This window comes from Callorhinus ursinus, unplaced genomic scaffold (assembly GCF_003265705.2).
Source record: "Callorhinus ursinus isolate GAN/ISIS: 27379988/994484 unplaced genomic scaffold, GSC_fseal_2.0 scaffold5, whole genome shotgun sequence".
NCBI classification, from domain to species: Eukaryota; Metazoa; Chordata; class Mammalia; order Carnivora; family Otariidae; genus Callorhinus; species Callorhinus ursinus.
Genome location: NW_027397067.1, coordinates 53,149,452 through 53,161,056, shown reverse-complemented (window position 1 = coordinate 53,161,056; position 11,605 = coordinate 53,149,452). Strand labels below are relative to the sequence as shown.

Genomic DNA, 11,605 nt, shown 5'->3' with positions numbered 1-11,605 from the left:
GGACCTGTTTGTTCGTTTGTCGGCGTTATCAATAAAGTTTTAGCGAGTACAGACTCCTTTTTTACTTGGCAAGATGGCGGAGTACGATTTGACTACTCGCATCGCGCACTTTTTGGATCGGCATCTGGTCTTTCCGTTGCTTGAGTTTCTCTCCGTAAAAGAGGTGAGGGGGGCTTTGACCGCGAGGAAGGTGTGGGAGCGCGTGAGGCTCGGGGCAGGGCTGAGAGGCGGTGGCGATAGCCCTAGGCCTGACACACGTGTGAGGCGGCCGCGAGTTTGGTCCCGAGTTGGGCGGTAAGGATCTGCTGGTAATTGAGCGTCGTCCCAGTTAGCACCGCAGAATTTGGTTGTGACGAGAAGTGAGGTGACAGCAGGCAACTTAGGGGAGAAAGGTCTCTGCTTCACTACTGGAGGTGACAGTGCTGGAGGGACTTCCGCGTCAGTTCCTCTCGGAAGTTGACCGACCATTCGCCAGCTTCCCTGTAGTAACGCCTGCTTCTTAAAAGCAAATGGGAGTGTTACAGATTTTGGGTTTTGTTTAGGGAACTGTGGGAGGGGTGTGCTTGGCTTTGTGTTTTTGTTTGCCGGATCTTTGGAATAATTTACACTTAAATACCTAGTACTTTAATTTACATGAAGTTGTGAATTCTTCGCCAAGAGTTTTCCTGGTTTTTCGGTAAGTAGCCACTTCCTAGAAGCGTGGCATATTTTGTCGGATGGGGACGGCTTCCCCCCCCCCAAAAAAAAACCTGGACAATTTTTTTTTACTTAAAAGTGGTTTTCCGGTGATACAGACTTCGAGTAAATTTGAACGTTAACATTCATTTAGCTACTCACGATACCTTGAATTAGCCTGTGGTTCTGGTACCTCATTTCAAAACGTCTCAATCCTGAAAGTTTTGAACTATTGGGCTTAGTTATATCTTGAGCTTGTTGGAAAATCGATACATTGTAGTAATTATAATAAAGTGACGTTACTATGATGAAGGGATTTGATTATTGGCCAGAAAAGTAAATGAATTCTGTATCTGAAAGCCGATTACAACGTAAGTCTACTTTAGGGAACTCTAGATTTGGGGAGTTGATTTGTGTGGCTCAACAACAATAAAACAGAAAAGCTCTGCAAATAAACATTAAATTGTTCTGCTAACTTTTCAGATCTTCCTGGTAGTGACTGTTCATTAGGTATAATCCTCAAATTTATCTGATCCTTTTCTAAGGACTCTAAAGTTGTGATGTTAGGGAACAGCAAAGTTTATTTTCAGTAAATTTCAGGAATGTAAAAATAAAGCAATATAAAGCTTTATCATGAGAGGATATGTTTTTTCTTTATTTTTCCTCACGTAGGATGTACTTACACCTATATTTTAGAGCTTGCCTAAAACAGTACATTCTTTTTTTTCCCTTCCTGGATGTGTGAGGATAATTCACCAAAGATCAAAGAATAGAAAAATGCCATATTTGAAATCCTTTATCAGCTACTTGTAGAAATGCTTCTAAATCAGCCAAAGTTCATATTCTTGTAATGTGTTCTTTACACTTTTGTTTTACAAGGCAGATAGATAAAAGGAAGGAATATGTGAGTGTAAATTAGTTTTTCATGGGGTAAGACCAAAATCATGAAGGGCAGCTGAGAATCCGTGGAAAATAACTGCTCAGTACTTGCCTCTTTGTAGAGAATGTTGGTAAGATGGCTGGAGTATACCAAGAGGAAGACAGATGCTAGAGTATTTACGTAGCAGTTACTAAGTATAGGGCTATCATGGAATTGTGTTAAATCCAGGATAAAACCCAGACATTTCACCGGTGAAAAACTTACCTATCCTTTAGAGGAGATAAAGATCTATAATTACATATGAGACAAAAAGGAACACATGTCAGAGAAGTACTGGCAGAGTGCTGTCAAAATTGAAGAGATTCTATTCAGTGGGCAAAAAGGACTTTTGAGGATAGGTTTTAGGTTGAGTTTTAGATGGTTAGGATAGAGGCAGTGATCATGATTGGTAAGAGTAACAATTTGATATATTTGTAACATGTTGGATACTGTAAGCTCTATGAGAGCAGGAACTTTGTTTTGTTCTCTGCTGTGCCCTTAGCATGTAAAAGAGAGTCTGGCATAAAGGCTTTTAGTGATTATTTGATATCTCTGCACTTCAGAGGTGTTACTTTCTCATCTTAAGTAAGCCTGTCTCATGCGTAGGAGTGTTGATACTGCCACCAATCTTGGAAGGCACGTAACCTTCTGGGACAAAGTGAGTATTCCTGAATATTTTCCATTAGGAGGCTAGGCCATCCTGTGTGAGAGAGGAGTGAGGCAGCCAATTGGGGTCTTGAGGAGTGAGGTAAGGAATGGAAATGGGGACTGAGAAAACTGACCAAAGTATAAGGATTGGTAAGTGTGGATGGCCCAACTGAGATTGAAAATCATACATTTATAAGAGCTGATGATGTAATTTTCGAACCGAGAGCAGCAGTGGAAGGTTACTTAAGTAGTGTAGAAATGTTTGGAGGTATGCTTGTAGATATACGTTATTTAGAGATGGATTGCTGATCAGCAGAGAAAAGCACAGATGTGACTGAATAGCATTATTGCCTGCTTTTGAAACATTTTACAGTCGTCCTTAGCCAGAACATACAAGACAGATGACTTTTTCCAAAAATACTGACATTGAATTATGTTTGATTGGAGAAAATGGTTGGAATCAATGATATTACTAATGAGAAAATCTTTGAAATAGCTAAAAATGACATCTAAACTAATGTGGAAAGTGATAACCAAAAAGGATGTTATAAAAATTAAAAAGAACAGAGGGTATAATGAAGCATTTTAATGGTAATGGTGAAAGATGAATTTAAGTTAAATCTTAGAGATGAGGTACTAAATGAAAGTTGTGGAAAGTTGGAAATTTTAAGATTCGAGTTTCTTAAGAATCATCAGTATGGATGTTGAATTTGTGGAGGATGACAGCAGGAAGAGATGTCAAAGGAATATTTTCTTTTTTTTTTTTAATTTTTAAAGATGTTATTTATTCGACAGAGCAAGAGAGCACAAGTAGGGGGAGCATCAGAGGGAGAGGGAGAAGCAGGTTCCCCGCTGAGCAGGGAATCTATGCGGGGTTCTGTCCTAGAGCCCTGGGATCATGACCTGAGCTGAAGGCAGACACTTAACCAACCGAGCCACCTGGGGGCCCCTAAAAATAATTTTTAACAGATGAACATTTGCAAACATTTTCAGTTATAGAACACTAACTTTGGTACCTTAATAGTTCCTACCCCCCCCAAATTTCATTCATCTCATTAGTAGATCTCTTTTACAAAAAAGTTTACTCCATTATTTTTTGCTTCAAAAAAGAAAGAAATTGTGGAAACTCTTATAGTACTTATAAGTATTATCCTAGATTTTTTTTTAAGATTTATTTTAGAGAGAGAGAGCTTGCAAAAGAGCACACTTGGCGTGGGGGAGGGCAGAGACAAGAGGGAGAGAGAGAATCTCAAACGGACTCCCTGCTGAGTGCAGAACCCCATTTGGGGCTCTATCCCAGGACCCTGAGATAATGACCTGAGCTGAAACCATGAGTCAAATGCTCAACGGACCGCCCGGGCGCCCCTAGTTTCCTAGATTTTTGCTTCTTGGTGCAAAAGTCTAGACTATTTACTGCCTGCCCTTTATAGAGTAAGTGTGGTTATAAGGCAGAATTTAGGGAAGGTGATATAAGCAGATACAGATTTAAGAGGCCAGTAAGATCTGATGGCTGAGGAGCAGTGCTTTGAATCTACAATAGATAGAGAAAATACAAATTAAAAGCTTATTAATGGGGTGGCAAGAAGAAGTTGGCATGTTTGGGAAAGATGTTTTCACAAGATTAGGTTTCTATAGGGTACACTGAAAGGAAGCTTTGATTTTTTTTTAAGTAAACTTTTTATCAGATAGACCATTCATACAGAAAAGTGCCCAATATAAGCACCATTTTTTGAAGTGAAACCACTTGTGTGACCACCATAAAACATTACAAATATCCTAAAAACCTTCCTCTGACCCTTGAGTCACTACTCACACCTCCCAAAGGTAAGCACTAGTCTGATCTAGAATAGTTTTGCCTGGTTTTGATTTTGCATATATGAAATTAAGCATTATACTGTTTTTATGACTTATTTTATTCAACATTGTGATAGTCATCCAAGTTGGTAGGATAACTGTAGTTCTTTAATTCGAATGCTGAATGTTAATCTGTTACATATTACAGTTTATCCATTCTAATGTTGATAAACTTGACTATTAAAGTAGTACTACTATGAACATTCTTAGAAATGTCCTTTGAATATATGCACCAGGTTCTCTTGGGTATCACGGAGCAGAATGACTAGGTCTAAATGTATTTTTGATTTTAGGAGATAAAAACAGTTTTCCAAAGCTGTTGTACTTCTGCCTGAAGAGTAAGTGTACAGTTGCTCTAAATCTACACCAGTACTGGTATTGCCATTTTTTTGTTTTTGTTTTTTAATGTGGCTTTAATTTTCATTTTCTGTATGATTAATGAAGTTGAGATATTTGGTGTTTTTGGCCATTTGGTTATACTCTTGTAAAGTGGCTATTAAAATTTTTTAGCCATTTTCAGTCCCTTATTTTCTTACTCTTTTGTAGCAGTTTGGAAGATTCAGTTTTGATCTCATGGCTGTACCATTTCATCACCTTCATCTTTTCACAGGCTTTTAAATGTGGAATCTTCCTGCATTTTTCTTTCCTTGACAAAATAAAATTTAGTACGCAAATCTTTTGCTGAAGCTTTTATCTCGATGACTGCTTATTTAAAAAATTTTTTTTTAATTTTGGTTTCTGTCTCCTTGAATACTGTTGTGTGGGATCCCTACATACTGCTCATTGCCCTAAACTTCACATTTTTGTGAGTTTGCTGGTGTATCTATTTGGTCCTTGTCCTGTGGGTTAAATTGTTTCTTAAGTCCTTGCAAAAACCTATGACATGGTTGACTTAGAGAATAGGTACTAGTTCTGTTTTAGTGGTGTGGATGAGAAAGGATTATAAAGAAAGGATTCAAATGATTTAGTGAAAAAATACGTGGGGGTAGACAAAAGGCTATCTCAAGGAGAGATGAGTAGGTATCATGTGGATGTGAGATAGTGAGAAGATAAAAATTTTGAGTTGATTTCTAATTACCTGATGTGGCAAGGAAACAACTCTATGTGCTTGTCAGTAGAGTTGGTTTGGCTGTTTATCATTTTATTTGGGGGAACTTCAACATATTCATTAGAAAGTAATTTTCTCTTGCAGATATATAATGAAAAAGAATTATTACAAGGGAAATTGGATCTCCTTAGTGATACCAACATGGTGGACTTTGCTATGGATGTATACAAAAACCTTTATTCTGATGATATTCCACATGGTAAGTTTTGTCAGCTTCTCTCATGAACTGAGTATGTGTGTGTTAAAGTTTTGTGATTTATAGGGCGCCTGGGTGGCTCAGTTGGTTAAGCAACTGCCTTCGGCTCAGGTCATGATCCTGGGGTCCCCGGATCGAGTCCCGCATTGGGCTCCCTGCTCGGCATGGAGTCTGCTTCTCCCTCTGACCCTCCCCCCCTCATGTGCTCTCTCTCTCTCTCTCAAATAAATAAATAAAATCTTTAAAAAAAAGTTTTGTGATTTTTAAAAGAGCTTTAGTCAAAAGTCTTTTAATAACTATTTGAATGGTTTAAAAATTCTCTGGATGAAAGGTAATGTGAAGGTTACATGTCATCTAAAGTATATTTTCTCACTACAAAAGGTGTGATACTACTTTAAAACATGATTTTCAGATATGTTCCGTTCATAGTATGTATCATCAAAATTGTGCTTATGAATCAGATTGTCTCCTTAGAATGACCTGAGAATGTTGCTGTTTTTGGTCTGCTAACTTTTTGAGTTAGCATCTGTGTGCCTTAGAGACTTTTCATCTTGAAGCATCTGGGAATAGCCAGGGTTCTCAAAAGTATTGTCCCCAGTACCAGCATCATCAGTTCCCCTGGGAGTACTTGTTAGAAATGCAAATTTTGGGGTCATACCCCAGATCTACTTAATCAGAAACTGTTGGCTGAGGCCCAGCGCTTAAATTGGAGAACTACTGGGGTATGGTGTTTTCCACATTCTTGTTTTCTGTGGTAATTGATGTTCCTTTAAAAAAAAAAAAAGGTTTTCCCATAAGTTTGAAAAATATTATTTCTCTTATGAACCTGGTTTTTTTTTTTAAGATTTTATTTATTTGAGAGAGAGAGAGAAACAGCATGAGAGGGGAGAAGGTCAGAGGGAGAAGCAGGCTCCCCGCTGAGCCGGGAGCCTGATGTGGGACTCGATCCCGGGACTTCCGGATCATGACCTGAGCCAAAGGCAGTCGCTTAACCAACCGAGCCACCCAGGCACCTGGTATTTTAAAAAAATTCTAAGAATGCTTTCAGTAGAGAAGTATAATTTGTTTAAATTGACATTTTCCAAAATTTGATCACAGATACCCTTTTATGTTTGAGAAATGTTGTTGTAGTAACACTTTTTAATGTATAACACGTTATTACACTAAACATAATCACCTTTTTAAATTATAGTGAATGACAGCAGCTCTTTAAATTCTAGTTTGTGATGAAAAAGTTAACTATTTCTTAGTGAAAGTTTAAAACATGCCTGCAGTGTAGGTTATCTGCAAGTTTTCTCTGACTCTTCATAATGCAGTAAAAGGAAATGAGAACTGGGTTTGCGAGATTACAGAATTAGATTTATAGTGAAAAGAGATTACTGACTGGATTTAAATTCCATTTTACCTAATTGGAAATCTATAGTAATATATAAACCCTCTGAGTCTCTGTTCAGAAACTCTGGGATAATATTCACCTGAGAAAATTCAATGAAAACAAATATAAAAACAATAAGAGTGAAGTCTCTGAAATGTGGAATAAGGTAATCGTTTCTCGGCAGCCATCCCTCCCCCGGCTGTATCTGTATCTTCCTCAGTTTTCTTTAAGAGTAAGAAGATTCCCTCTTTATGTGCCTTTGCACCGCTAGAAAGTAAAAAATGGATCTGGGAGACTTATTGAATTGGTGGTTCCTGGCATATGAATATATTGGGGGTAAATAAATTTATGAATAATTTAAATAAACTGAAAAATTTCCAGAGACATCCTCATGGTGAGCAGTATAGTTTAACATAGAGTACTCCTTTGCATTTTTAATTAGCTTTGAGAGAAAAAAGAACCACAGTTGTTGCACAACTGAAACAGCTTCAGGCAGAAACAGAACCAATTGTGAAGATGTTTGAAGATCCAGAAACTACAAGGCAGATGCAGTCAACCAGGTAACCTCCCTTAATTTGAATAATCTGAAAATTCTCTTTACTGGATTAAGACTAATGTTAATTCAAATTTTATCTAATATCCCATCATAAAAGTTCATGGCTTAATTGATTACCTGTTTATTTTCATTTATCCTTGTGTAGGGACCAGGAATTCCTTAATAAACATTAATCCTAATTTTATTTTTAACTTCTCTACCAGTTATCCAAATCTGATTATGCTGGAGCAGTTTTGCCTTCTTCCTCTCTTCCCAGTGGACATTGGCAATGTCTGATGACATTTTTAGTTATCACTATTGAAGGGGTGCGACTAGCACCTAGCAAGGAGAGGCCAGGGATGCTGCTAACCATCCTGCAATGCATCCGACAGTACCCTACACCCCCAACAAAGAATATCCAACCCAAAAGTGTCAGTAGTACTGAGGTTGACGTACCTGTGCCTGGGCAGTACCAAGAGGGAAACCTGAGCTCACTTTATCACTTGGTTGCATTCTCTAGTATCCTTCCAACCTCATTGCCCAGCCCAAGAAGGGAGGGTAGTGTAGAGCTGATAAGGTTATTTTATTCTTAATTTCCTCTTAACTAGAAATAAACTTATTGTTTGGTTTCCAAAGAATGCATGTTGCCTCATTCTGACTTAATGTATATCATTAATTGAAGCCCTTTGGGTTATTAGAACTTCTTTAAGACAAAATCTGCTAAAATTGAATATTGCCATTGTGGTAGATCTTAGCTGCTAATGTATTTACTAGAGAAATTGCTGAAGATTTTCTTGTGTTGTGTCTTCAGTTCATACAGTATGTGACCAGAACAAATTTTTGGAGACATTAGTTTCAAATTTTCATTTGTGATTTGGGGAAGTGTTACCAGATAATTTTAAGCAAAACAGCAAATACTACACGATTACTATACCATTATAATGTAACCTGCTACATTACTAACTACACCATGTTATATCTATCTGTGTATATACAGGTAGATATATACATATATACACAGCTCTATCTTACAAAGCAGTTATATATGGCTGTGTGTGTACGTGCACGCGCACTATACTACTTACTACACAGAATAGAATATAATGACTTAGACCTGCAGGTCACATGTAAGTGCACCCAGAGGAACAGGTGAAATAATCCGGCTGTTAGGGTACAACAGAAAATTAAGAATTTAAATTCTAAATTAGTCACTTAAATACTAGAAATTAATGGGATTAGGGTATGAATCAAGATGAATATAGATTTATTCACCAATTATTAGAGAAGACTCCTTGCGGTGTAATAGGCATAGCATTGAGATAAATGAAAGGATGGAATTGTGTTTTAAAACTTTGCAAAGGAATAACCTCTTCCTGCCAATTCCTGTTTTTAAATTTCATTGAATATATAACGTTTTACTTCTCATACTTTCCCAGAAATACCTAGTCAACCAAAGGACAGTGATTATGTACCTGAAAGATACAAGGAGTGTAACACAGTTATTCACTGTGATCCACACTTAAGTTTTTTTTTTAAATCTTGTTAAAATTCATGCATATTTCATATTCACTATTATAATATACCCATGTTAATGTTGGTGATGATATATTCCCTCCCCATTAAATCTTCAAGTAAAATTAAACTCTGGAAAGACATGCCATAGCATTCCCTCTGTGATACGCATAAGAAAATGTTTTCTTTTTTGAAAATGCCCAGTAAGTGGGCCACTGTGCCCATCTATCACTTGTTCCTTGGTGTCTTTGTTACCGTTTTGTCTTTTACCAGCCTGGCAGCATCTTAGTTACACAAAGCCAATTTAAGAAAAGTTCAATTGGGTTGACACTGATACGGGTAATAATTATATAGGTGTGTGGCATAGAAATATAAGTTAAGCATAATCAATTATTATATTAATTTTGTATTGTTCTGTTTATTCTGGAAGTCCTATTTCTAGTGTTTAAGTATTAAGATATTTAAATGGCTTTATGTGGGTAATAGGATGAACATTGGTTATGCTTATTTTGTTTTCTGTGACCTATAAAGTACAATAATTTTTCTTTCTAATTAAGAGATGGTCGGATGCTGTTTGACTACCTGGCGGACAAGCATGGTGTAAGTGGTATTTTAAAAATTTTCTTTAGTTCTGTTTTAATAGGGCTAATTAAAGAACAGTGCTGCATAGATAGGTTCAAGGCTTGGCAAGATTATAATTTCTAGATTAATTTATTAAATATAAGACCTGGTAGTTTTGAAACTTCAGTTTTTAAAAATTGATGCTGATGGGAAAATGAGGTGCTTATACTTTAGATCATAGAAATTTTCAAAACTTTATTTTTTTAGAATAATCAAGTAATGGGTACAATTTTATATTTCTGATGGATTAACAAAGATAGAACTAAATTTGAATTAGAAATGTTTTGAGCAGTAGAATTAAGTAATACTTTGGCTGCCTTGTGGAATATAGTAGTTCTTGACATTATCAAGGTCTTCATAAATCCCCCATAAAGGAATTTTATCGTAGACTTCCCTAGTCGTCTCCCAGTCTCATTTTCCCTTGTGTTAACTTAAAGTGTGAGGATTTGCATATACAATTAGTTCTTTACTTGCATTCAAGTTTCTTCTCTCATTTGACAATAAACTGTAACGAGGTATGCTGACCACTGTACAAATTATTCTTTCTGGTTTCCAAATAGAATGTTTGGTATATTTAATAATGTTCTAGTTCGTAGCCCTTCTCTTACATTTCTTTACTTTCGCTTTCCTTGCATTGCTAACTTTAAAAGTTGCTGTAATTTTGGGGCCAGTTTTCACAGAGAACTGAAATTTACTGTACATGTTATTTGTACAGAATCACAAACGTTATAGGAATTCATGCTCTTAGTAGTTGTCTAAGCTCAGTCACTAACTGAGAGACTCACACCTCAGACCTTTCCCTGCAATTCAAATTCTCACTGCAACGAATTAGGTATTGTTACAATTCATAACTCTTTGAGACCAGAATTATGAATGAAAAATCTACCTATTGCTAATGTATGTTTTCAGAGTCATGTTTTTGATCATGGTTTTTGTTTTATTTTGGTTTTTTTGTGACACTTGGGGTACACTGAGAGAATTGACGTATCTGGGGACATTTAAAGGAGTAAATGGTTTGAATTTTAAAACTCAAAGTTAAAAACAGAACTGATGCTTTTTTCTTTTTTCTTCTTTTAGTTTAGGCAGGAATATTTAGATACACTCTACAGGTATGCAAAATTTCAGTATGAATGTGGGAATTACTCTGGAGCCGCAGAATATCTTTACTTCTTTAGAGTATTGGTGAGTAAATTTTTTTTCTTCTCTCAGACTTTGTAGGATTCCCTTGGTTTGTCAAAACATATCTATAGATTTGATTCTGTACATAAAGTTTCAAGAATCCTTGGTGAAAGGAGAAAAACTTTCTCAACAAAGAACAAATAGAAATAGGAAAGCTTATATCAGGACCTCAAAATTTGGAGAGAGATTTAACTTTCCTTGAAATCCAAAAGTAAGACCCGCTAATTTGTTATTTTATGTATAATTGAATGATTGGCATTAGCAAAATTCTATCATGTAATCAATTTGTTATATTACTGTGTAGCACAGTGAACAGGACATTGTGGATGCTTAAATATTTATTGAATAAATCCATTATTCCTAATTTTAATTAAATATGTTATGCTGTATACATCCCTTGAGTTTGTTTCAAACAACTATGGAGTTCTAATGATATTTGAAAAAAAATTATGCCTTAATAGTAACTTTTTTCCATTTACTTCTACCCTTAGCTGTTAGGAAATAAAACTCAATGATTTTTTTTAATAATGTAGGGGGAAGGTAAATTTAAATTGTGCTATTAAGAGCAAATATCTAACCATGAAGAGCCCTGTTGTTATTTTCATTTGCCTATTGACAAGTTCCTAGATTCAGTGCTTTTTCTGGGAAAAAAGAAAATTGCATGAAGCCAAAGAAAAAAATAAGGCTTTCAAATGAAAAAATTTTTTTCTCATTCTGTCTTCTGTGTAGGTAATTGTATTAATGCCTTCTAGAGTTCTCAAAACACCCTTGTTTTAACTAACTTCTCATTTGAGAAATTATAATTTGTTACTCACTTTGGGTTAGTAAGCAAGTACCTAAGTGTCTGATTTCTCTAGTTAGTCCTAGATGTTGGGAAATGACCTCTTAAGACAGGGACTTCTTGTTTTCTAACCTTGGAAGAGTATTTCTTCTGTCTCTACTTTCTGGTGCCTTTATTCTTTTAGCTCCATATGCCTGCCACA

General features: G+C 36.1%; 1 protein-coding gene across 2 annotated transcripts in view; it reads left to right on the top strand.

Annotated features, from left to right (window-relative positions):
* The first annotated feature begins 9 nt into the window (after positions 1–9).
* EIF3E (eukaryotic translation initiation factor 3 subunit E) overlaps positions 10–11,605 on the top strand; it is a 47,131-nt gene continuing 35,535 nt past the window's right edge. For both annotated transcript variants that reach the window (XM_073893103.1, XM_025871003.2), the window contains exons 1-5: positions 10–163; positions 5,289–5,403; positions 7,218–7,335; positions 9,380–9,422; positions 10,521–10,625. In XM_073893103.1, the coding sequence (XP_073749204.1) occupies positions 74–163; positions 5,289–5,403; positions 7,218–7,335; positions 9,380–9,422; positions 10,521–10,625 (471 nt within the window). In that variant the 5' untranslated portion in view covers positions 10–73. The remainder of the gene's footprint in view (positions 164–5,288; positions 5,404–7,217; positions 7,336–9,379; positions 9,423–10,520; positions 10,626–11,605) is intronic.